The sequence below is a fragment of the Eubalaena glacialis genome, chromosome 8 (assembly GCF_028564815.1).
Source record: "Eubalaena glacialis isolate mEubGla1 chromosome 8, mEubGla1.1.hap2.+ XY, whole genome shotgun sequence".
Lineage (NCBI taxonomy): Eukaryota > Metazoa > Chordata > Mammalia > Artiodactyla > Balaenidae > Eubalaena > Eubalaena glacialis.
Genome location: NC_083723.1, coordinates 15,135,648 through 15,163,313, shown reverse-complemented (window position 1 = coordinate 15,163,313; position 27,666 = coordinate 15,135,648). Strand labels below are relative to the sequence as shown.

At 40.1% G+C, this 27,666-nt stretch overlaps 1 protein-coding gene across 2 annotated transcripts in view; it reads right to left on the bottom strand.

Moving 5' to 3' along the window:
• The window catches only part of AMPH (amphiphysin), a 189,643-nt gene that overhangs the window by 76,904 nt on the left and 85,073 nt on the right, over positions 1–27,666 (bottom strand). For both annotated transcript variants that reach the window (XM_061197580.1, XM_061197581.1), the window contains exons 2-3: positions 26,112–26,196; positions 6,164–6,214 (exon numbers count right to left, since the gene is read on the bottom strand). In XM_061197580.1, coding sequence (XP_061053563.1) covers positions 6,164–6,214; positions 26,112–26,196 — 136 coding nt within the window. The remainder of the gene's footprint in view (positions 1–6,163; positions 6,215–26,111; positions 26,197–27,666) is intronic.

Genomic DNA, 27,666 nt, shown 5'->3' with positions numbered 1-27,666 from the left:
AACAGAAATAGACTTATAGACATGGAAAACAAACTTATGGTTACCAAAGGGGAAAAGGGTCGGGGAGGGATAAATTAGGAGTTTGGGATTAAAATACACACACTACTGTATATAAAATAGGACCTACTGTATAGCACAGGGAACTATACCCAATATCTTATAATAACCTATAATGGAAAAGAATCTAAAAAAGTATATCCATATATATTTATATATATTATATATATAAAGTATATATATTTATATATATATATCACTTTTCTGTACCCCTGAAACTAACACATTGTAAAGCAACTATATATCAATACCAATTTTTAAAAAATAAAATAAAATACTAGTCCCACCCCACAAAAAAAGAGTCAACATCTAATTTGCTATTTCATAATACTTTTCCACTCTTTAGGCATAGACCATCCCCCTTTTTATTCCCCCTATAAGATGCAGATATATATTTGGTCTTTGCACATGAAACGTATGAACGTGTTTTGGGGCCACAGGAAGGGTGAAATCCTGTGACCCTCTCCATGAAGAGCACATCATTGAACATGTTAAGGACGCCCCTTACAATGAGGGGTACAACCCACACCTGCTGAAATGACTTGGCAACCACGTGATGAAGCCTGGCAGGCTAAGGTAGGAAAGAGCAGTGATGACTCAATTCTCTGGGGACTCTGATGAAATAGCGTCTTGTAAGTGTAGAGACAGGCAAAAAGTAATGTAAAAACCTGCATCCGTCCCCTAGCATTTCGAATCCAAACAAGGAAGAATCTGTCTTGTGATGGTACATGTGGTCACCAATGACATGGCAGGAACATTTATTTCAAGTGTCCATGTCTACCCCTCCCTAAGCAAATCAATACTAAGAAATGTACCCTTCAAATTCATACCAAAAGTGAGTCACCAGTTAGAATTCTATAATCCAGATGGCAAAAGGCTTCTGAAGTTTTCTTTTAAATCTTTGTCTTGAGTCAGATGGAAATTATAAACAGCTGTTTAGGTAGGTTCTTAATGTCTTAATAGAAAGAAAGAAGAATATGGCATTGTAGGACAAAACCTTTGTGGTACAAAATGAAACTGTGCTGGATTTCCCTGGTGGTGCAGTGGTTAAGAATCCGCCTGCCAATGCAGGGGACACGGGTTCGATCCCTGGTCTGGGAAGATCCCACATGCCGCAGAGCAACTAAGCCCATGCGCCACAACTACTGAGCCTGCACTCTAGAGCCCACGTGCCACAACTGCTGAGCCCACACATCACAACTACTGAGCCCACACGCCACAACTACTGAAGCCCGTGTGCCTAGAGCCCGTGCTCCGCAACAAGAGAAGCCACCGCAATGAGAAGCCCGTGCACCACAACGAAGAGTAGTCCCTGCTCGCCGCAACTAGAGAAAGCCTGCACACAGCAATGAAGACCCAACACAGCCAAAATAAATTAATTAATTAATTAAAAATGAAACTGTGAATGTAAGTTTAAAATAAAATTATGTATGACCTTACTCACTGAGGCGAAAAGCTCAATGTTTGCAGTAAATATTTCTATTAGCAGACAAAAATAACTACTAATTGCTGTGTGGATAAGTAGTGGTGTGGATAATTTGGAAAGAATCTATTTTGACAAAAAAATTGTTTCTAGAACACTCCATAGGAAATACTCTGATGGATACACAGGTGAACAAGACACAAGCCTTGCTCTTAAAAGGCATAAAGACTGGCAGAGGGTTTAGGGATTTAGAATTTACTCTGCTGGCAAAGCATATGAGAAAAAAAAAAAAAGCTAAAACCCAACTTTCCTTCAAAGTAATTGGGCACCGTTAAAGCAGAATAGATGCTAAGTGACATTTAATAATATCTAATATCCAATATTTTCTTAAAAGATTAGTGGTTTCCAAAACTGTATGACAAGTCTCAAACATCATATAGAGAAGAATGATTATTCTGGATGGGAACCACTTCCCTCTCATCAAAAATTTGGACCATCCTAGACCTCAGTTTTCTAAACTGTACATTATCAATAAATTACAGTACATGCCATGTGTTGTAGTAAGAATAACATGAAATGAGGCCATAAAAAGCTTATGTCAGTGCCTGGTACATACATGCTCAATAAACGTTAGCTGTAATTATTATTAAACTATTAGCCTAGACTTCTAAGAAGTCTCCTAGCAGTTTCATTCCCTCTAGCCTGGATTCCACACAATCACAATAATTATTTCTAAAATGCTAATCTGATCATGTGACTCATTCCCTCACCTACAATAATGTAAGGACTCCCTTCTGCATTGACAGAATAAAACCCAATGCTTTTTCTACCTGGAAAGTCCTTCCAACATCAATCCCTTTCTCTGGCATATCTTATCACCTGATGACCACGTATGCCCCCTTCTTGGGTCCATTCAAGTGTAAGTTCCTTGAAAGGACCATTCCTGACCTGGTTTCTCGTCCCTCAGCGAAGGTGGAGGGGGTCTCTCCTCTGTTGTGATAGCCCAGAATGCACACTTCTCTTAAACTACTTATTACTATGCATATCTGGCCTTCTTGTTTATTCAGCTTTCTCTACGGCTAGCTGCATGAGAGCAGACACCATGTCTTGTTCATCTCTGCATCTCCATCTCCTAGAACAGTACCAGGCCTGTAACTGAGGCTCAAGGCAATGTTGCTGCTAAAATGAATGCGAGCATAAGATCTCCTGCAAAGCCCAAGCCATCAGCAGAAATAATAAAGACCTACTGGAGTGAATACCACTCAGAGATTTAGTGCTAATAAGATGAAGGGTAGAGCTCATTGAATCCAATTTCATAGAATCCCAGGGGTAGAGATTTGGGGGGACTTCAGAGAGCAACTGGAACGCTTTACAGATGAGGAACATCTGGAGCACTTTACAGATGAGGGAGTTGACAGGCTTGGTGATTTTCCCACAGTTGCCTCTGGGACCAGACCCGGGGCCCATCACTCCACTGGGTGAGATCTCATTCCTCTGTAACGTTGCCTGTATTAAGCTGTACCATTAGTTAGCTAGAGCTCTTCTTGTGAAAACCACAAAAATGGGCCATGAAAGCGCTTTGAAAATGCAAATTATGATTGACTCAATGCATAACCCTTGTCTTTAAATGTGTTCCCAAAACTCAAAATTTGCCCCAAGGAATGCTAATTCTTTGTCAGACTTTGAGAAGAAAAAGGCATTCTACAGTTAAATCAGTGGAAAATGCTGCCTACTCCATAGGCCATGGGAGCTTAGTTGTATTAGCATATTAAGGGCTCTGATAAACTCTGTAGTAACCTGCTTAAAAATTATTCCAACCAGCCTCAGCCAAAGTAATCTAAACAGAGATCTCTCTTATGGAATATCATTTGTTAACATCACTCAGTCAGCAAAATGTGTGGAGGAAAGCTGGTAGAGGGTCCTTCCTCCTTCCTATGGAGATGTGGCCATTAGAAGTGGGATGCAGGGCACAGTCTGATGGAAGAGTTGCTTTGGTGCTTCACCCAATGTCTCTCTGGAGCCAACTCTTCACTCAGTGGATTATCCTTCCAGACCATGTTAAGGAAAAGAATTAAGTCAGTCTTTTTAAACAGCATTATCCATACCAGGGTAATAAAATAAACTGAAATATATAGACTTGGAAAAGAAATCTAATTCACTCATTCATTCAACAGATGTATCCACTTCCTTTTAATCAGCTAACAAAGAGAAAATACTGTGTTTAAAATAATATGTGACTTCTTGTGTTCAAATCTTGAATCAATAATGAAAGAAATACCTAGAGTGCCTTCTATTTTCTGACCAAACTGTTATAAATACTTGAGGTTAATTTTTTTAGAGCAGTGAATTATGTGCTCGCTGTATTGTGGAAGTTAAATTCTCTGAGGCTTACCTCTTGGCAAAGGCAAAATAAGGCTAATGTCATTTAGTCTGCATTGGATGGTAACAAAGAGATAACATGCCTAAAATGCTTAGTACACAGCCTAGCACATAGTAAGTGCTCATTAAAAAGCAACAGAGGTAAGTTGTCATTACTCCATTGTACAGATGAACTGTAATTTATGAAATTAATGCAACAGTGATGGCCATATAGTTCAATGGCAGTACAAGGAAATAGCAAGGCCTCAGGAGACACACAGACCAGTCTATGTATCGTAGCCCTGTTGTTTAATAAGCCCATGACCCTAGACAAGCTATTTAACCTCTCTGTGCCTAGCTTTTCTTACCTGTAAAATGAAGATGATAAAAGTACCTGCCTCATAGAGTTGTCACGAGAACTAAAATTATATGGCTGGTATATCAAAGCTTAAATACATTTTAGTTTAAAAATTACTTTCACTAATTTTTATTATTATGACTAATTGTTAATTAAGATTTTCATTATTTCATTATGCAACCATACCTCTGTAATCAATTTCATACATACACATTGAAACTGTTAAGAATAAATTCTTGGAAATGAAACTGCTGTTTCAAAAGGCATGCAAGGGACTTCCCTGGTGGCACAGTGGTTAAGAGTCCGCCTGCCATTGCAGGGGATACAGGTTCGAGACCTGGTCTGGGAAAATCCTACATGCCGCGGAGCAACTAAGCCTGTGCGCCACAACTACTGAGCCTGCGCTCTAGAGTCCGTGAGACACAACTACTGAGCCTGTGTGCCACAACTACTGAAGCCCGTGCACTTAGAGCCCGTGCTCTGCAACAAGAGAAGCAACTGAAATGAGAAGCTCGGGCACTGCAACGAAAAGCAGCCCCTGCTTGTCGCAACTAGAGAAAGCCCGCGCACAGCAATGAAGACCCAACGCAGCCAAAAATGAATAATAAATAAATTAAAAAAAAAAAAGGCATGCCAAAAAAAAAAAATATACACATTTAAAGACCTTCGCCAAATCGCTCTCTAGGAAAGCTGTCTTACTAGCAATGTACAGAAGGGGTCCATTTCCCACACAGCTCTGCCAATGCTAGGTATTATGGGTTTTTTGTTTTTTTTTTAATGTCTTTGAACATTTGGAAGAAAAATAACAGCTTCTCCCTTTTGATTTTATTTAATATTCTTTGATTACTCAGGATAAGCATTTTTCACATTTATTACCCATCTACAGATCTTCTTTGGTTAATTTCCTCTTCATATGTTCTACTCGGTTTTTCTTTTGATCAACTGATCTTCATTTAGTTTACTTACTGAGCTCTTTATATCCTGGTTCACTTTCATTAAAATATGTTGTCAAAATAATTTTTTTAACATTTTATATATGTATGAGGTCAAATCTCTCAACCTTTCCCTTTACGGTTTCTGCCTTTTGGGTTAGCCTTGTAAAGACCTTGTCACCCAAGGCTGGAGACTAAGTCTACTGTATTTTATTCTGGTACTTGAGAGCATCTCTTCGTACACATATTTAAATCTTCACTGTATTTGGAATTGAGGAGGAGGGAGTAAAGAGTGAGGTTGGGAGTCTCACTTTTTTCTGAGTGTTTGGCCAGTTTACCCAAGACTCATTGACAGATGATCCATTCTCTCCCCACTCATCTCAAAATCTGCCTTATCATCCATCACATCCGTGGGTGCACTTGGATCTGACTCAGTGCAGGGGGCTGGACAGCAGATGGCAGGCAGAGATGGAGCACACACCCCGATCACTCTCCCTGCCCTCCATCACCAGCCTCATTTCTTTGCCTTGAATATCCAGAGACTAGAAACCAACGCCAGAGCCTCTCTGTCCCCCTACAGTGGCAGGGCTGCAGGTGCAGCTGGTCCCCACAAGTCACAGGCAGTCCAGGGCCATGCTTCCTGCTAACCCTGCTACCATCCCTTGCCCCCTCCAGCTAGAAGGCTTGTGTGTAAGTCTGTGAGCATCCAGCTCTTGGGACATACTCTCCCCTGGGATGAAATCAGCTGCAAGGTCTCAAGCTCACTCTATCTAACAACTCTTCCTAGAAAGCTGTAGGACGTGGGAGGCACTTATTCCTAGTTTCCAGCATAAGGGCAGACACATTTGTTCCTGGTATATTCTGATTATCATTTCAATGGGAATTGGGGAGTGGGTGGAATGGAACACCTGTGCTCGAGTACCCATCCTGCCAGAAAGCCAAATGGCTGTATAATTAACACTCAATCTTGTCACTCTTGAATTCCAAGAACAACCTGTGCTTGGTAACATGCAGTAAACAACTCATACACATTACCTTTGATAGCTGCTAAATATCCTCGGAGTTCTCGCTGAAGTCTGGTACCCTCTGCCTGAAAACACACAAACACAGAGATGCTAAGCATCTTGTCTGTATCTTGCATGCAAACATGTACAAAGCAATAAGTCTAGAGTTATTTTTGCCAGAAGCTCATTCTTGAAGGAACATAAATATGTGGACACAGACTAAACAAGATGCCCATCACTCTATTTACAGAGATTTTACTCAGCCTAAAAAGGAAAAGGAGAGGGACTTCCCTGGTGGTCCAGTGGGTAAGACTCCACACTCCCAATGTAGGGGGCCCAGGTTCGATCCCTGGTCGGGTAACTAGATCCCGCATGCATGCCGCAACTGAGAAGTCCGCATGCCGCAACTAAGACCTGGCACAGCCAAAATAAATAAATAAATAAATAAATATTTAAATATTTTTTAAAAAAAGAAAAGAAAAGAAGGCAAGTAAGACTTTGCTTAGAAACTGTGACCCACCATACAGCAGTTCAATACATTCAAGAGCTACTCTCTAAATTTTGACATGTAGGTTACAATGGTTGGAAACTGATCACCACTGTTCACTGTTTAATATAGTAGCTACTAGCCCCAAGTAGACAGAGATTTAGTGCCAAAAAACATATATATCTCATTAATATATTCTACACTGACTGTATATTAATACAATATTTTGGATATATTGAGTTAGATAAACTATATTAAGACTCATTTCATCTCTTTCTTTTCATTTTTTTAAAATTAAAGTATAGCTGATTTATAATACTGTGTTAGTTTCAGGTGTACAGCATCTTTCACTTTTTAAAATACATTAGAAAATTTTAAATTATGAATGTGGTTTGCATTGTGTTTCTATTGGACATCACCAAAATGAGAAATCGTTCAATTGTAAATGTTGGCCCATGAATACTTGTTTTGGTTTGGATTGCACTTAGAAACTCTAATACTAGGATTAGATTTTAGTCTGGAGTTACCCCAGGAAATGTTGATGGTAGCGTGGAGAAGTGAAGCAGGTAAGGAAAGAGAGCCAACGCAGGGTGCATCAGCAAGCAAGCTTCTGCAGTGGGCAGCCCTGCCTTAACCCCGCTGGGGAACTCTGGGAGACAGACTCAAACACCCTATAGATATCCTAGCCGAGGGGCAAGGGAGCTGGGGCATTTATGCATCAACTCCCGCCAGTCATTGGCTGAGGGCTGCTTCTGCGGGACATTAATTCACCTTTGTGTCCATGTAGGGGCAGATAGGTCTCAGGAACCACAGAAAGCCCTCGGGCAAAGAGCTCTGATGCTGGAAGCTGCAAGTCAGTCCAGTGGGCTCAGAAAAGGTAGGTGCTAGGGGCATACAGCTGGGCACCTACAGTGTTGCCTATGATACTGCAACTGAACACATTAAAAATATATGCATTTTAATTGCATAATCATTTAACAAAAGTGAAGAGAGCTAGCATACAGAATGACTCCACCTTGAAAATTAATGCTATAGCAACTGTTTTATAACTCTGACTTGATAGTTAATAATACATCCACTAATATAGCAACTATAATAGTCACATTCAATTCAACGAGCATTTGTTAGTATTTACCGAAAAGGGAGAGGGGATGAAGGCAAAAAAAACTTATGTCCTTCAGGGACTTCCCTGGTGGTCCAGTGGTAAAGAATCCACCCTGTAACGCAGGGGATGCGGGTTCGATCCCTGGTCAGGGAACTAAGATCTCACATGCTGCGGGGCAATTAAGCCCACACGCCACAACTACTGAGCTTGCGTGCCTCAACTAGAGAGCCTGTGTGCCACAAACTACAGAGCCTACCCACTCTGGAACCCATGCGCCACAACTACAGAGCGCATGTGCCCTGGAGCCTGTGTGCCACAACTAGAGAAGGGAAAACCCGCAGGCCACAACTAGAAAGAAGCCTGCACGCCCCAATGAAAGATCCCACGTGCCCCAACTAAGACCCGATGCAGCCAAAAATATATAAATTAATTTAAAAAAAAGAAAACTAAACTCTTAAAAAAAACTACATCTTTCAATAAATTACAATCTAGTAGAGGAACGAAAATATCTATACAAAAAATTGCATTGCAAAGCAGATTATACTTAACTCTGAAACACCATCCAAAGTGTTTGGGGGTACAAAGCAAAGCCAAAATGCCCAGCACATTTAAAAATGGATAGTGATTACTACAAATAAAACTCTGGGGACTTCCCTGGTGGTCCAGTGGCTAAGGCTCTGCGCTCCCAATGCAGGGGGCCCAGGTTCGATCCCTCGTTAAGGACCTAGATCCCACATGCTGCAACTAAAGAGTTCGCATGCCGCAACTGAGAAGAATCTGCATGCCACAACTACAGATCCCAAATGCCTCAACTAAGACCCGGTGCAGCCAAATAAATAAAAATAAATAAATAAATATTTTAAAAAAATACAAATAAACTTTGAAAAGAAGTGTTTAAGACTATGCTGGACTCCAAAATAAATTCTGGAAGAGAATATTTTCCTATATCTTACAGTGCAGGTATAGTGACATTATTTCTATAAAGTCTATGTAAAGCTCAGGTGAGGTTTTCTTTACCTGCCTTAAGCTCAGGCTGTTTTTGCAACTCTGTAAATCCAGGTACCACCAGATGAAAGCTTAGGGTTAATTCATTTGTCGGCACATATGAACTTCAACCAGAATGGTGCTATACAGAATGGCAAAACAGAAATCATCGAAGGTCTAAACAATTGACTCCCTTTCTTGTGGCTCAGCATGGCTTAAAATCAAAACTCAAATAAGTTTCCTTTGCCTTGCTGAGCCATTCAGAAATACAGTGTGAAAGCAAACTACTACAAGCTAGATTAAAAAAAAAACTAACCATAGTGGATTTCCAAAACATCAAAGTATAGTGTAAAACTGTAGGCAAAGGATGAGGAGAATGAAGAAAAATGCTTATGATAAGCACTTGGGTAAAGGTAGAAGATAAGAAGGATCCAGAGAAGAAACAGGTAGAATCAGGCCAAGGTCCCCAACACGAACAGGAAAAGAATTTGGGGAAGAAAGAAGTCCGTCTTTCCCCTATTGATTATCTATTTTGGGACAGATACTATGTAAGATTCTGAGTATATAAAAAGCTGAAAAGACATTGTTTGGGGAGATTTTATTATTGTCACATCTACACTGCATCTCCCTACCAGATCTGTTCTGGGGGGAGGATTATACTTCCTGCCCCATCAACATCAAGCTTGGTTGTGGGACTTGGCTAATGAAATGTGAGTGGAAGAGCCATGTGCTACTTCTGAGCAGAAGATGTAAGAGCCATCACACACTCCTACCATTTCCTTTCCCTCCACCATGCGCCCCATAATGTTCCAGAGAGGGGCTGCTTCTCCAGCCTGGATCTCAGAGCGAAGGGAAGATGAAGCACAGCTACCGTGCACATTTTCATGAGCGAGAAACAAACCTGTTCTTAAAAGCCACCAAGGTATGGCTCCCACAACATGACCTACCCTAGACAGCCTGATACAATGGTTCACCATCAAGAGTAGAAATGCAGAAAGATAGAGTAGCCTGAAATCTAACAACGACAACAACAAGCCAATGGAGTTACTGAGCAGAAAAGCATTAAAGGCACTTACAGAGGGCTTCCCTGGTGGCGCAGTGGTTGAGAATCTGCCTGCCAATGCAGGGGACACGGGTTCAAGCCCTGGTCTGGGAAGATCCCACATGCTGCGGAGCAACTAGGCCCGTGAGCCACAACTACTGAGCCTGCGCGTCTGGAGCCTGTGCTCCGCAACAAGAGAGGCCGCGATAGTGAGAGGCCCGCGCACCGCGATGAAGAGTGGCCCCCGCTTGCCGCAACTAAAGAAAGCCCTCGCACAGAAACGAAGACCCAACACAACCATAAATAAATAAATAAATAAATAAAAAGGCACTTACAGAAACATTTCAGAAAGGAAATCAAATTGGAAAGATGAAGGACAAAGTGGATGATTTAGCAAATGGGAGCCTGAGTGGTGGCCAAGTAACTGAAAGAGGTAGAATGGTACTGACAGAGGACAGCAAGGCCACAATCATTTGTCCCAACAGACGACAGATAATTTAGAGAGAATAATATGTGAAATCAGACATGTGATTTACCCAGACAGATCTAGATCCAGACCGATCTAAAGCCTACAGCCCTGAAAGGGGCAATCAGGAGGGTTTCACTCCCCTAAGGCCACATTTTTCAAAATAGGTAAGTGTAGACTTTAGAGGCACTTAATGATTTGTCTAGCACACTTACAGCCACAAAATAAACCTAAAACATCTAGCTGGAATATCAATTTATTGAGATTGGAGGGGGACAAATGGAGAAACCATTATTTCACCACCACTAAGCCACCTGTTATGATGTAGAATGAAAAACTGCAGAGATGAAACAGAACTTCACAGATGTCTCCTGCTTTCAGATGTCTGCTTTAAGGCTCTGCTCTACTACTGTTCCTGCTCCTTTCCTGGAAAAGTGCAAGAAGCACTTAGCTCAGGCAGGGCTCACATCTCACCCAGAAGGATGCTTTCCCCTCAGGAAGTAATACAAAGCCAACCACAGTAACTGATGGTTTTGAGTCACCCCGATTGCTCAGAGTACCTGGAAACAGCAAAAGAGTAGTGTGGAAAGTCATTCTTTTCTCAAATATTTACGAGATAAAGCATGTCAAATTAAGCCCACAATTAAGTCATTGCCTTTTCTTTCAAGAAAAGTACAAGAAAGAGAATGAAATATTCAGGCTCCGATCTATACACTGCATTCATCTAGCCCAAGGGGAACAATAAACATTTTTAAAAATAAAATAAGCATCCCAGAAGAAATTTTTAGATATTATAAGAGTGAAAGAAAATTCAAATTATATAATAATAGCTTAAATTCATGAGTTCAATTTAGCCAGATAAACTGGAGGCTAACTTAAATAACTTTATTCTTTTCCAATTATTAAAAGTCTTAATTTTCCCCATGAGTATTAAGGTTCATAAAGCATTCGGTAATAACCATATTGAATTTCATATAAAATTCTGCCTGAATCAAGCAAAAGCCTCTGGAAAGAAATTTTTCACCTATAACATGCCACACGGTAGTTTTGCACAAAACCTATTGCATAATAAAATTGACTTAACATCATTACTCTATGTGAATCACAAGTAAGTTTTAAATGAGAAATAACTTCTTATAGCACTGCTCGCATTTCACTGAATCTAAAGTTCGTTCCAAATTCCTCTGAAAATTACCATTTCAGTAATTCAGCCTTGAATTGTGTATTGTGCACGTGCGTGTGCAGAAAAAAGACTGAAAATTCCACAACCTTGAGAATTTTCCCTTCAATTTCTTAATGTCATTCTCTACAGTATAAGATAAAATTATTATTCCAACTCTTGGTCACACTCTCCTCAGGACTTCTGGGCAAGTGAGTCTATTATAATTAAGTTGTCTGCTTTGCCTGCTAATACTCCTCTTTGGAAAATAATCTAAGAAGGATTCACCGCCCACAATATTCCTTGCCCTGGCATATAGTATAATAACATGCCCCTGGTGTTAGTCAGAGGTTCTTTATTTATTTTTTCAATTGCATCATTTATCAGTGTCAGGAGCTGCTGCCTCTCAAGACTAGTCGGTACCCCAGGCCTCGCTTTCTTCCCACACAGCCCAAGGGAGTGGCTTGCTTCTCCTTCCTCATTAAAGCTACCCCCAAACGCCCCCTCCCTTGTGTGTCATGCCCTCACAGGGCTGGGGAGAAGGAAACCGTCTCCCCAGTCTTCTGTTTCCTGTCTGTTCTGGAAAACAAGCCAGGGTCATTTTGGGTTTCATCATGAAGATATCAAAAATTAATAGGCAAGATGGACCTAGAGATTGTCATACTGAGTGAAGTAAGTCAGACAAAGAGAAATATCGTATGCGGAATCTAAAAGAAATGATACAAATGAAGAAATGATACAAATGAACGTATTTACAAAACAGAAACGGACTCACAGACTTAGTGAATGAACTTACGGTTACCAGTGGGGGAAGGATGGAGGGAAGGGATAGTTAGGGAGTTTGGGATTGACATGTACACACTGCTATATTTAAAAAGGATAATCAACAAGGACCTACTGTAGAGCACCGGGAATTCTTAATGTTATGTGGCAGCCTAGATGGGAGGGGAGCCCTGGGGGAGAATGGATACATGTATATGTATGGCTGAGTCTCTTTGCTGTGCACCTGAAACTATTGCAACATTGTTAATTGGCTATACTCCAATATGAAATAAAAAATTTTTTTAAATTAATAGGCAAGCAAAAAGTCTTCATGGTTTTAAAACCTTACAAAGGTCTGAGACTCACTGCCTCTAGTCAAAGAATCCCTTTATTCTCTTGCTGAGTGGTCTCTTGAAGCTGTTGCTGTCTTCCCCTAGTCCTGTGAGCACCTCTCATGATACCTGCCCCTAAGGATTAGACTGAAGTTTAAAATCTAATTAAACAGCTGGAGAGAGAGTGAAGCAGACACACCACCGTGGAAGGTTTCAAATATCTTTGTTACCCAATAGGAAGAAATCACATTCCATACCTAATTAAATGTGTTTCCAAATTGTTTTACATCAGATTGGTCCTCAGGAACACCAATTACTTAATTATTTGTTTATATGTCTTGGGGGGAGGGTGGGGCAGAGAAGGGGGTCGGTTCCCAGATAGGCCTGGCTCCCGGACAGCTCTCGCGGCTGAAGTCTCTCTTCAGCACCTTGGACAGCTCCCAGACACATCCTTGGTTCTTGAACATTTAAAGATTTAATCTATGTAGTGTCAAAGGACTAGCTATAAAGGCTACGACATCAAGGTTTCCTACTGCACTCTAGTAAGTGCAAGGAAGAGTAACAGACAGATTTCCTGCAAGGTGAGCCTGGTTCCTGATAAGAGCTACCACAGACTGACACACAAGAAGAGTGTCTCAAAGTCCTACAGCTATGGCAAACTGTCTCTGGGCATTGGGCTTAAAAACAGGGTTGCACCAAACTATGATGAATAACATTTGAAGATTAATGAGTCACGTCTTTTATTGTTTAGGTACACTGAATTCGGAAACACTAAAAAGATATTAATATTGGTAAATACTTATGCCTAGGACTTCAGGAGCCAATACAGAGGTACGATTTTGTTAGCTTACCTTAGACCCAGTTACGCCTGCCCAAAAGAAACAAACTGTACTTGAGGCATTAATTTGAATTTGAGATACAACGCATAGAATGAATTAATAAGTTCTAAGGAACTAAACTCAGGGCAGCAACCACTGCAAATTCAGGGGCACCATGCCCTACTACCATGTACATGACACCCGCGGTCAGGGGCATATACCACTGTGGCCCTGACTGTACTTGCAAAACCAAATCCAGGGCATTTTATTTGCAAGGCTATGCAGGTCTAGCCAAACACCTTAAGGCAATATGTACTTAATATCTTTTAAACAAGCAATGGCTTGTTGAATTGACTTGTTAAAACATGGTAAATGTAATTTATATTTATAGGTAACTGATTTATATTTATAGGTAACTTCGTTTTTAAAAAATAGAAAAACAAAAGCAATACCCACAAGACAGAAAAATTTTTTATTAAATATCCTCTTTAACTAAGAAACTGGGTCGATGTTTTAAAAGGAGCCGAGATAGAAGGCCAACAGTATTAACGGATGTATGAAACTTGGATCTGAAGAGATGTAACTTCAAAAATTGTGATTTCACAAAGGTAAGTCCTATCAGCTTGCCTGTGATCATGAACCTACAGAAGTTTCCAGAGTTACATTATTATTTTTGGCCTTTACTGACATTCTTCTCTTGAAAAGGCTAAGTAACACATCAAAATTAAAATTGGCTCAGTTTCTCAGAGTTCGGACAGGTTAACTTAATCTTGAAAGCAATGTTAGTATATTTTGTGATCATTTTTGAAGCTGAGAAGAAAATTAGATTATCAAGAAGATGAGATTTAATGGAGTTATTATCAGCAACTTGATGAACAGATGACTAGTAAGTCATAACGTCTGAATCCACTTATGATCAAAGACAACCTTAGGCTGCTCAACACTCCAGGCACTCTTGGTTTACTAAGAAATAGAGCTCGCCCTCTGATAAGCTCGGGTGCCGTTCAATTGAAAGATGAGAGTTTTTCAAAGGTAAAAGCAGCAGGGTCTTAGGCACGTACATTTTTCGCTTCCTTGCTTTGAGCTCTTTGTCGTAATAGGAGCCGTCATATATACACTACCAAACATAAAATAGATAGCTAGTGGGAAGCAACCGCATAGCACAGGGAGATCAGCTCGGTGCTTTGTGACCACCTAGAGGGGTGGGATAGGGAGGGTGGGAGGGAGGGAGATGCAAGAGAGAAGAGATATGGGAACATGTGTATATGTATAACTGATTCACTTTGTTATAAAGCAGAAACTAACACACCATTGTAAAGCAATTATACTCCAATAAAGATGTTAAAAAAAAAAAAAAAGAAACTAGCACTGATTTCATAACACCATTTCTTTATTTTTAAAAACTTCTTTTGGCATATCTTCGTGCAAAAGATATAAGATAGAGAGGAGACTGGAGTGTATTTTGAAATCACATTTCTGGGCTGATGGCGGCAGGGGGTGGTACATGGAAGGGAGATAGACATCAAAGAGAACATCTCAGCTTCCACAGTTTTATCCAAGATTCATGGCCCAATTTCCAACTATCCTTGTCAGCAACTCCAAGCATACTTATGATCTGAAAACCAAATCAAATACCTTCTGCCTTTCAACAAAACAAAATTAGAAAGCTAGCTAGCAATTATATGTACCATTTTTCCATATATTTCCCTTAAGCCAACTAACTTGAGTTTATAGATGTCTATTCTGATCTTTTGGAAAAGCTAACCCATTGTGTGTGCAAGGGGATAGAACTACCTAGTTAGAACTGTTAAATTCACCACAGCAGGCAGGCTGGATATGACTTAAAGATATGCTTTATGGCCTTTAGGCAATTGAGTTTGTGACCCTTGAAAAGCCATCCCATTTTTTTTCATTTCGTGTGTGTGTATGAAGAGGCTTGACTTATAAGCTGCACCAGAGACATTATATACATATCTTTCCAAGCTTTGCTTTAATTCCTAGAGCATAGTAATGAATATAGTGGGGAGGGGGGAAATGACCCAAACATTAAGAGAAACGCCACAGGAGCCCCCCCTCAACCATGACTCTTCCTGTGACTTACTCTTCAGTGTCCCTTTTTGTGGGTATGGATACCACTCCATTTACAATATTCTATCATGGCCAAATTGGACAGGACTTAGAAGTATTAGAAAAACAACTGCTATGTCAAGTTACAGAGATGCACTGATGGGTAGGAATGAAGTACGTACCTTGTCTATCATTATTCCAGACATAAAATAACATCCAGGATGCTTCTGAAACTGCCATTTATGATGTCTGTGCTAGTTTGTTAGGGCCACCATAACAAAATACCAGAGACCGGGTGTCTTACACAACAGAAATGTATTTCCTCACAGTTGTGGAGGCTACAAGTCCAAGATCAAGGTGTTGGCAGGTTTGGGTTCCCCTGAGGCCTCTCTCCTTGCCTTGCAAACAAACAGCTGCTTTCTTGTGTCCTCACATGGCCTTTTTTTCTGTATATGTGTGCAACCCAGTGTCTTTCTCTTTTCTTAGAAGGACAACAGTCATACTGGATTAGGACTCATCAATATGACTTCATTTGACCTTAATTACCTCTTTAATGGCCCTATCTTCAAAAACAGTCACATTCTAATGTGTACCAGGGGTTAGGACTTTTAACATATAAACTTAGGAGGTACATAACTTCAGACCGTAACAGTATCCTCAAAGCAAGCCTTTAATATAGCAATAAGTAACAAAGTCAAACACTTACTGAGTGCTGCCTTTGTTCCAGACACTGTCCTATTAACTCATAATCCTCACAATAACCATGAGGTCAGCACATATTTACAAATGAGAAGACGGCGGCACAGAGGCTGAGAAGCTTGGCCAAAGGTCACAGAGCTAACAGACGGCAAGCCAGTGCTGGAGCTGACGTGGTCTGCATTATTTAGGCTCCACAATCCGCCTCAAAAGCCCGCATGTTTCACTGCCCTCTCCCACCTCTATGCCCTCAAATTGTAAAGGCACAGACGCCAGCTAATGATGGATGTGGCTACGTAAGAAAAATCAACTATTGACCAATGAGAATGATTTAACTAAAGGAATCATTTTTTCTGCACTCTCATGATATAGTTCTAATCTGTAAATAAAGATACTGGTTGTTTACTTGTTTTTCTCAAAAGCTCATGATTCCTGAGTATACTCCTTAGGATTCATATAGCATAGGGGTTAAGTCGGTGGGCTCTGGGATCACACTGCCTGGCTTTAAAATCTGAGCTCTGCCACTTTTAACTGTGTAACCTTGGGCAAGTCACTTAACCTCTCTAGGCCTCTGATTCATCATAGGTAAAATGAAGTGATAATGGTATTCACTGACTAGGGCTATCACCAGCGTCAAAGGAGACAGTCCATGTAAATTATCAGCAGAGAACCAGGCACACAGTATGCATTCAGTAAATGTTGGATGCACTATTATTATTCTACCTGCTACCTTTTCAATGATAAACTGTGCAAAGAGCAGGTGTTTCATAAATGCTTGACTGAACCAAGTCCTGCTACTTGTCATAGTACGAAGGCGTATCTTCACGAGGAATATACAAAACCTCCCCCAAACAAGCCACTTGGGAATTGTGACTGCTTCCTTCTTTTTAATTTGTATTACTAAGTCTCAAACACACATTTATGCTTTTCAGAAAGTTTTTTTGTACCTTTAAGTGTTTCAGTAACAGAGGATCCTAGAACCCGTGGCAGTAATTTATGCAGATGTGTAAGAACCACTCAATAATGGATATGAGAAAAAAAATCAAACTGACATGATAAATTACTGTGAGGAAACAAGAAAGCATGAATACCCATGACCAACAGAGTAATCAAGCCCATTCCACAAATGAAAGCTTTTGTGACATATACTCAATTTTCTCGTACATAAAGCAGAATTACAGTTATGAGTTGCTATGGAAATCAAGTGAGACAATGTTCAGAACACTTTATAAATGTTAAAGCCCTACTTATGGAAAGTCTTAATAATAAAAATACTTCATCAGTGCTTTTGCCTAAGCCAGTCAGGTGTGGCTTGGAAATTTGTAAATTTTTTAAGCTCCATTTAAGAGTCTTATAATTATCCGGGTTTAGGAACACAGTCAAAAGAAGGTACAATTAAGGAATAATGTGTATTACTATTCCACATACAAGGAAATATATGTATTCTCTTCAGTATATCAGTGAAATCTAAGGCTTGCATCCAAGTTGTTACTACCTTATGATGGTTCTTTAGAGATACAAGTCAAACGGGTGACCCGATTCAGAAGTCTGGAATGGGACCCAGGAATCAAAATTTTAAAAGGCATCCAGATGATTCTAATGGTTATTTGGGAACCCCTGCTTTAACTTCTCACTGTGTCTATCATTTAATTGACACAGTGTGTGAATGGACACTCTCTTATGTGGCTCTAGTATGAGATAGCCAAAAAGGCCCTTAAAAATATGTCTGGCTCCAGGTTTCAGTCAGTCACCATCAGACATGCCTTCTAATGCATTTCCATCACTTAGACTATACCTTCAGTGCAAAGTTAGCAAGGGGCTTACAGGGTGACTTATGAGAGAGAATTGCAGGCAATTGCAGGGAATCCGCAATACTGATGCAAATCTGAAAATCTGTGCCGATGTTCACAACCATTCCAGACAGCCTCCTTAGGCTCGGATGAGAGAGATGCTTAATTCTCTGCATCACATTCTCAGAACAGTACAGGCAACCTGGGGATCATTTAGAGAGCAGCATCCAAACTAGATAATAAGTTGACTTCACAAGGAGAAGTAGGAGATACATGGAATTGGTCTCTAAATGAATGCTGGGAAATGAGATACTAAATCTTCTCCAATTGGCATAGTTAATTAATGTAGTAAGGTAAAATAATATTAAAATAGGTAACAGAATAAGATAAATGAAAGGAAACCTTTTGAGCAATAATATGATGAGATTCCTCTAAAAGGGATTTCTTAAGTGGGGAACAGGTTCCATAGGAAGTGGCCCAAACAGTGATGCCTAGAACATCTGTAGTTTGACTGGATCAAATTTTAGTTAGGTTAAGCTTTTGATTTATATAGGCCATAAATGAAAAGATATTCTTGTGGGTGGAATGAAAGAAGTAAGAACAAAGAGGATAAAAGATGGACAAGTTCTCCAACAAATATTTTTTTCTTTCTCCCATCGGGCACCATGGACAGCAACACCTGAATAGTCACAAGAAGTAGGCAGACTCATTTCTCTCCTTGAAAGCCAGTGAGCAAAAGAGAGGTTCAACGGGTGTGTCAGAAATGAATAAACAGAAGACTATAGAGAAATGCAGGGGCATTTGAAGAGCAGGGGCCAATACATTCTTTTGACACCTGCAGGTTTCCTCTCTCTGCTCCCTTCCATGGAAGTCAATTGTATTGGCAATCAATGGGTAATACTTAGCAAAAAAAGGACTCTTAAGTCAAGACTATATATGCAAAACACATCTTTTCCACCAGAACAATGGTACAAAGAAGACCGAAAGTCTTAACTAGGGGCTTAGACCATTTTTTGTAAGAATACCAATTGGAGTAAGAGTATACTCATATACTAATGTTAAAGGTGAAACTAGGATACCAAAATGCATTCTAATGATGGAAATATAGCAACATTATCTCAAGATTCTGTGTCTTTTTTCTACTACTTTATTTTTTAAAAGAAAGAAGACTTTTGCACACTAGACCACAAGCTTGACAAAGACAGAAACTATTCTGTCTGAATTGTTTATCATTCTGTTTCCAATGCCTTATGCTTAGTAGACATTTAATTAGGGGTTGAGTCAGCCAAGAAATGCTTTTAATAGACACTTATTATTTGGCTTGTTATATATATTGACCTGTTACCTCCGATGAAGTGTCCAGCTCCTAGCTCAAGCCAATCTCTCCAGTTGTGTACCGGATTCCAACTCCTCTTTCTACTCAAGGACACAAGACAGCCGTTCTCCCCTTTCTCTGGTGATTCATCACATTTTCCTTCTGTACTAAATGAGTCCCATTAGTATACACATATTTCTGCCATCTTAGGAAAATGCTCTCTTGACTCCACTTCCTTCCCCAGCTACAGTGCTATTTATTTGCTCCCCTTTGAAGCAAAACTTGAAACTTACTGTCTCCAAGCCTCCTGATATATTTTACCTCACTCTATATATTCTCTATCTATTTGGTTTTGTCCCCCATAGCTCTCATCATTTCTAGCAAACAGTATAATCTGCTTATTTTTATTAAAGTGTTTTATTTATTGTCTGTCCCCCTGTTTTGGAATGTAAGATCCACAATGGTAGTAACCTTTGTCTGCTTGTTCTCTGAAGTTTCCTAAAGACCTAGAACCATTCCTGGAACATAGAATACACTCAATAAATATAAAGAAAATGAATATTGAAATGGTTACATATTATTGTTCTAAACATGCACCCACATGCTATCATCAATCAAATAACCGTGAAACTTCCTTAAAAGTTGATACCAAGAAGAAATAACTTTAAATTTTGGAAAATACTGGCACACTAAGATGGTTTTCAGTATTACGGAATTCTCACAGAAACTTATAGCTAGCCAGAAACAGGAGTAAACTTTATTTCCAGAGATGCAGACATATATGAATTCTCTTATAGTATATTGTGCAATTATTGAGTTTAAACTTTAATGGAAACCAAGTATAAATGCAAGCAACAAGACTCAACAATTCTCAAAGAAGTTGCTCAGAAGAAATTAACTGTATCAATTAAATATATTAGTGCTCTATGGTCAAAATATTATCCAATCAGAGAAGAGCAAGCTTACTCTAAAACACAATTCATGAAAAAAAAACCCTACAAATTGAAGAATGTAACTGGGATTCAAGGACTGAAAAACATTCTTCTGCATAATTAAAACTACTTATTACATTGTGAGTAAAAGTATGTAAAGCTCTCAGAAGATGGAAAATACCGTACATGCCAGCTGATACACATGGAGTAGCATGGAACTAGGGCAGCTTCAGAACCCAGGGAGGGGACCAGAGCCTTGCTCTAGTCTCGATAACCCACGTTAGAATCAAGTCCAGGCCATGTGAGACATTCTCCAAAGGCTATTTTGCTGCCAAAAATTAGGATGAAAAAGAGAAAGTAAATGACATTGAAGAGGAGCGTTGACACTGAATGAGTGAGGAGGCATGGAAAATCCAAGACAAAGAGTGAGTACAGAGATAAGTGTGACAAGGAGGGATATATTTACTAATAAGCACCTATCAGGTGCTAGAGGGCAGAGTTTTTTTTTTTTTTTTTTTGGCTGTGTTGGGTCTTTGTTGCTGTGCACGGGCTTTCTCTAGTTGCGGCGAGCGGGGGCTACTCTTCGTTGCGGTTTGCAGGCTTCGCATTGCAGTGGCTTCTCTTGTTGCGGAGCACAGGCTCTAGGCATGTGAGCTTCAGTAGTTGTGGCGCACGGGCTTAGTTGCTCCATGGCATGTGGGATCTTCCCAGTCAAACCCATGTCCCCTGCATTGGCAGGCGGATTTTTTTAATGGTTGGGAAAAGATGCCTTCCTTTAAATATTTTATAACCTAATGAGAGCATAGATGCACATCTAAAATAACTGTCATATAAGAAAACTGGAACAAGAGCTTTTGGATGAATTACAAAAAGATGTACACTGGAGGATACAGAGAAAGAGAGAGCCTGGCTGAGGGGACTGGAAAGACATCAGGTAAGAAATATCTTGTAAGTTGACCTTAAGCAAAGGTAGGACTTCAACAGATGGAGATGGCAGGTCAGGCAAGGATAGTTCAATCATAAGGAAGCACCTGCAGTGGAGAAAGTGGAAGAAGAACTTGGAAGCAAGCAGTCCAGTCCCTAAATAACACCATCAGACATGGGAACAACCAGCCATCCCCTTTCACATCATGGTTATCTGTGTTAAAAAGAAATAGTTCTAGGATATCTGTTAGGACTATCTGCTCAAGGAAATTACAAAATTTTTCAGAATGTAAATGTGATTTGCCATAAATAAAAATTTTATCCACACATTAACACACTGTGGGAATATATTCTGTATTTACGTTCTTTTTTCAAACTTCTAGTCTGTAATTTTTAATTACTTATATACATATGTCCTAAAAAGTGTCGTGAAACTGCTTATAAAAATTCAAGCGCTATTCAACACCTCTTCCATCCCAGAAATAAAAACGTGCTCTAGGAACGTGCTCCAAATGATCATTTCTGCCACTAGTTCAGCTTCAAGTTTAACAAACGTTTTAAAGTTTATGTTCAAAGCACTAGATTCTGTGCAGAGAAAAAGATGAAAGCGGCCACAAGGGACCCCTGTGCAGAGGAGAGATCAGTATGAAGACATGACTCCAGCTTTCAGACAATGGATTATCCTAATAATGAGAATCACTGGCTCTGGATCCTCCCCACTGCAGAGCATTTCAAGGTCCCGATATTTCTTTCCTTCTTCATCTGTGTTATACCAATTAGGCCATTACCTGGTGGTGGGCATGGAGAGAAGCAGCAGAGCTACACTGTATGGTATTTCAAGGGGGAACTAAAAAGCCATGGAGATGTGAGCAGAAGTGAGGCTCCCTTCTCCTTCATATGAGAAGTTCTCAGACCACACCACCATTAGGGCGCCCATATCTGTACTCGCTGAAATGTGATCAAAGCTGGTTATCTGAGCCCCACCAGCCCCTGGGTTATCCTGTTGTAATCTGCACACTGGCCATACGCATGGCATCTTAGTGGGCAAGTTTATGAGCAGGAAGGAGAGAGAGAAGCCAAGGACCTTCCTTTTACTTTGGGACCTTCTCTGGACTCATTAACAGACCGGTCAGCAAGCACCCAGGTGAACTGAAGTGAAAGCAGCCGATGTTCACACCAGTCACTTCTGCTACTTGTTAGCAGCTCTGGTAAAAGAGGAAATATAGAAAGGAGGAAAACAAACCCTCGGGGGAGGAAACGGTGAAGTCAGATCTCATTCTTCTGGCTGGATGTCTCCAACCCTTGCTTTCCCTACCACTCGTCACCACGGAAAACCCTGAGCTCTTGGGGGAGGGGTCACTCTATTCTCCTTTGCTGGACCCTCCTCTCCCCTTCCTCCCTGTCCTGACTGGGTGTTCATGGACCACAAAATCCACAGCAACGGGGAGTGCAGTGGACAATGAGAGCATATGCAATGAGAGCATATGCACAGACCCTGCATCCATGCTCTCTGGCTAACGCAAACCAAATAACTTTTAGGAAAAGAGGTCTGGGATCAAAAAGGGAATTTGGGGTTGGAACAAGATAAAAGCTAATCCTCAAGCTCAAGTTCTAACATAGACCCGCCTGCTACCTCTGTTTCCACCACGAACAAGCAGGGAATATATCAATTACTATAAGGACTCTTATGATTTTCTTAAAGGAAATTTAAAAGCAAGATCATCAGAGCCCCAAATGCTTGAATACTTTCTAGAACATTCTAGTGGTCTACTTTTCTTAACATTCTTTTTTTTTTTTTGGCCGCGCTGTGCAGCATGCAGGATCTTAGTTCCCTGACCAGGGATCGAACCCGTGCCCCCTGCATTGGGAGTGTGGAGTCTTAACCAATGGACCACCAGGGAAGTCCTAGTGGTCTACTTTTAGAATCTTTTGATTAAGTACTAATTTAGTATGGTCAGATGACTATAATATACTGCACAAATCCAAATAAAGTTCATTTTATACTATAAATAGTATTTTTGTTGGATTTGAAATACATATACACAGAAAAAAAATATGAAATCTAGATTTCCTAGGTCAATGTCTTTAGCGTATGCCACCTTAAGAGAATGCCTTCTGCCTTTAGAGTAATGATTCACATTAATACTAAAAATAATAGGCCTTGTAGAGGTCACCACAATCTTGGTAGATCCTTTACCCTTGGTTAATGTTTCTACATAGCATAAAAGCATATGCAACAGATGGGAATTGGTCACCAATACATACTGGGGGTTAAAAAGACACATTTTTCCTTCTACAGAGTATTAATAAATTCAGTCTTCAGCTATTCTTCCCAACCTTTAATATGTTTCCATAGAAGATTAGTAAACCTCTCTCCTCACCTTCCTCCCACCCCCTCCTTTTTTCCTTCTCTCCCTTTAATATACAGATAAGGTTAAAGTTCCCTCCATCCTCATGGCACTAAAATGACTATAAATTTACTCTTTCTGATTAAAACAAAAAAATATCAAAATGAGCATGTGCAAATGCAAGATGATTTTCATGCAAGAATATTTTCAAAGGGAACCAAAGTGGGTCAGGAGACTCCCTGAGAAATACTATTTCTACATTTCCGTTCTATTTGTTTTACTCTTATCAAGTAGAATTGCTTGTGCAAGTTTCCCCAAATGTTGAAGTTTTACCTGCATCATGAAATCTGCTAATGATCTTGACAGAACTAAGGTGTTGGTCTTCAAAAATGACAGTATACTATTGGCTCCATAACATTTGAAAATGTATATAGTGAAAGGAATAAGCAGCAGAGCATTTAACTGATGATGATTTAGCCAACTGCACTTTTCTCTAATACCTTAGACAAAAAACAATCCTCACCTTGTTCAGTCAACAAAGCCCAAAAAAGAACAATAAAAATTCCCCATAAGGGGCGTCCCTGGTGGCGCAGTGGTTAAGAATCCGCCTGCCAATGCAGGGCACACAGTTTCGAGCCCTGGTCCGGGAAGATCCCACGTGCCGTGGAGCAACTAAGCCCATGCGCCACAACTACTGAGCCTGAGCTCTAGACCCCACGAGCCACAACTACTGAGCCCACGCACCACAACTTATGAAGCCCACACACCTAGAGCCCGTGCTCCACAACAAGAGAAGCCACAGCAATGGGAAGTCCATGCACCACAACGAAGAGTAGCCCCCGCTCGCCACAACTAGAGAAAGCCCACACACAGCAACCAAGACCCAACACAGCCAAAAATAAATAAATAAAACAAATAAATTTATATTAAAAAAAATTCCCCATAATTGGAAAATGCAAAGTACTACCTTATCATGAATGCATTCCTGAACTTGATGCTTCCCAAGGTTAGCCTTCTGGAGTGCTAAAATGTCATAATGCCATAAAAGTGATTGAGAAAAAAAATCTAACAGCAAAGAACTAATTAGCTCCACAGGGACACACCAGACAGGAAGACTAGGTTTCAAAGGATAGAGGATAAATCCTCAAGTAGGGAAATCTGTAAACATGAGTCACTTCTTCTATCCAAAGCCAATCCCTTCAAGCAGACATTGGGGACTACCCTGCAAAGTAACAAGGGCACTGATTGACAAGTTTCTCTGTGGGAAGTTGCTACCATCCAAGTCAATGATCTACACGAGTGCTATCCTAGTGTATGAGAAAGTGTAAGAGAACTCACCAAATGAGAACATCAGGAGATGTGGAGAATCTGTTCTCCTGGAGGAGACTGGGGGGCAACTTATTCTATGAGCCGACATCCAACATTTCTCTAGGAATTCTCTTTTCTACCTTCATAAATCCAAAGCTCTCTATAATACTCAGTGATCTGGACATGATCTATTTTCCCCTCTATTACCGTTTTCTTCTCCAACTCCCCTCTCTCTTTTCTCATTTTCAGATAGAACGAGATCGCTGTTATTCATAATAAATTGGGTTCCTATCTGTCCGACCCTTAGTCTTGGGATGAAATTGGAGACATTCAGGAATGTGTTTTGGTGGAGACTAGTCTACCGGGCTCTACCTGCTGGATTTTATATCCCCTGTTGGTGAGGAAAATAAACAGCATGTTACAAAACAGCCAGAACACTGATACACAAATGGAAAAAAGAAACCTCCAGGATCAGGGATCTGCAAACAGAAGCAAAGGCAGTGACATAAAACCTATGTTGATCTTCCATTGCTGGTTGTCATCCCTGAGGCCACAATTTCCTCTGTGGACACTTGTGGCTCCAATGACAACAGGAAAATAAACCCATGTCCTTACATTTTCCCTCTGTCCAAACCCTATTTTCCAGAGTTTGCTGGCCCAGCCCACCTCTAGAATGATCTCCAGATTTGAAGCTTCTAATCTAAGACAGCCCGGCCTTTATCTTCCCTCTCCCTGACCCTCATGCATGCTCTCTAAAGGTGATATGCCATCAAGCCTTAGAAATATAAACAAATAATTTAAAAAACAGTTTGTTTCTTTATTCACATGTCTATTAAACATATAGCACCCTATTAAAGGAACAAATATCACAAACTGTGTTTTTCAACCTTTTTTGCATCATCGCCTCCCCTGAGGAAACTTTTTAGACATTTTTTCCCCTAATTATACCCCCATGAAATTTTAATACCACAGATATACCATGTCTACTTATGTGAAGTGTTCCCATAAAAAGAGTATGATATTTTTCATCCACCAAGAACCAATTTTCTCCCTCTTTGGGAGATATACTCTCTATTGAGAATGCGTGATCTTAAAGCATGCAGCAATTGAAATAATTTTGCCAGAAGTATTTAATTACTGCTAATACTCAGTGGAAGATAAATCACCAAAAAGATCGCCTTTCCTTTAGATCAGTAATCTGTATTGAAGAGCTCCAGAGAAGCAAAGTCTTCATCTCCTGAGATTCTAAAACACAAATCTTCTTCCCGCAGTGCCTACTACCTCTTTGCCTTGCACAGAAAAAGTCTACAGAATTAACCATTGTTCCCCTCAAGTTAATGCCAAGCCCAATGAAGAAGATGTTTCTTCAACCTCAAGGTATTTTATTTACGCACTAAAACACAAAGCCAACCCATTTCCCACTCCAGAAATGAGATAAATATACTTGCCTCTTGCCGTTTGAAGTTCTGCACATATTCTTCAAACTGTTCATCTTTTGTCTCATCAGCTTTCCCAAGCTTCTGAAGGACCTAGTTTGTGAATAAAACAAAATGGTTCAATTTAATAATGTTTTCAGGGTGGGATAGGGACGGTGGGAGGGAGACATAAGAGGGAGGAGATATGGGGATATATGTGTATGTATAGCTGATTCACTTTGTTATAAAGCAGAAACTAACACACCATTGTAAAGCAATTATACTCGAATAAAGATGTTAACAAAATAGTAATGTTTTCAAACAATAAGCAGAGCAAGGCTATTGTTTCGCTCTTCTGAGGAGACGTCTCTCTTAGCACAGCTAGTTTTCTGTTCTGTAAGCATCTTGGCTTAGTGGCTTTGGAGTTGAACAGACCTGGATTTTAATAACAGTCCTACCATGCGCAGGCTGCATGACGTTGAGGAAGTGTCATGCTATAGCATTCATTTATTCACATATTTTTTTCTCCAGCAGGCTGTAAGACTTAAAGACAGAAGCTATGCCTTGTCCTTTTGTCCAAAGCATCTGGCACAATGCTTGATGCATAATAGTCGCTCAATTTTTTGTTAAACAGTGAATCAAAGTTATTTGAGGAAAGTACTAGCCTACTTCATAGGGATGGATTTAGAATTACTGGAGCCACAGGCACATGGTAAATTCTCCCCCGCCATCTCCTGACACTCTCTTCAATTCAATAAATGTTCAAAGAGGCCCTGGGATACACAAAGCCCATGCTAAGAACTGGTCATCCAGAAATAGATATATGAATAAAATAAGGCCCCAGGACTTAATCTTAAGCTTATGATCTAATGGGGTAGACAAGGCAAGTTCACAAATAACAAATCAAAGACAATCTGTAATAAGCAAGATGAGTGGATTGCAAGGTGTTAGAAGCAATATTCCCTTAGAGCTGAGCTCTTCAGGGAATCCTGGTGGGGATTCTTCAAAACATGCTGGAATCCAGCAATCCCACTCCTGGGCATATATTCAGAGAAAATTATAATTTGAAAGGATACATGCACCCCAATGTTCATAGCAGCACTATCTCCAATAGCCAAGACGTGGAAGCAACCTAAATGTCCATCGACAGATGGATGGATAAAAAGATGTGGTACAACATACCAGCAACTCACTTAACCTCTCTGAGTATATTTCTTCATCAGTAAAATGAAGATAATAATAGTAAAAAAAAAAAAAAAAGATGTGGTACATACATACAATGGAATACTACTCGGCCATAAAAAAGAATGAAATAATGCCATTTGCAGCAACATGGATGAACCTAGAGACTATCATACTAAGTGAAGTCAGTCAGACAGAGAAAGACCAACACCATATGATATCACTTATATGGGGAATCTAAAATACGACACAAGTATGAAGTTATTTAAGAAACAGACTCAGACATAGAAAACAAGCTTATGGTTACTAAAGGGGAAAGGGGGTGGGGGAGGGATAAATTAGGAGTTTGGAACTAGCAGATACAAACTACTATATAAAAGAGATAAATAACAAGGTCCTACT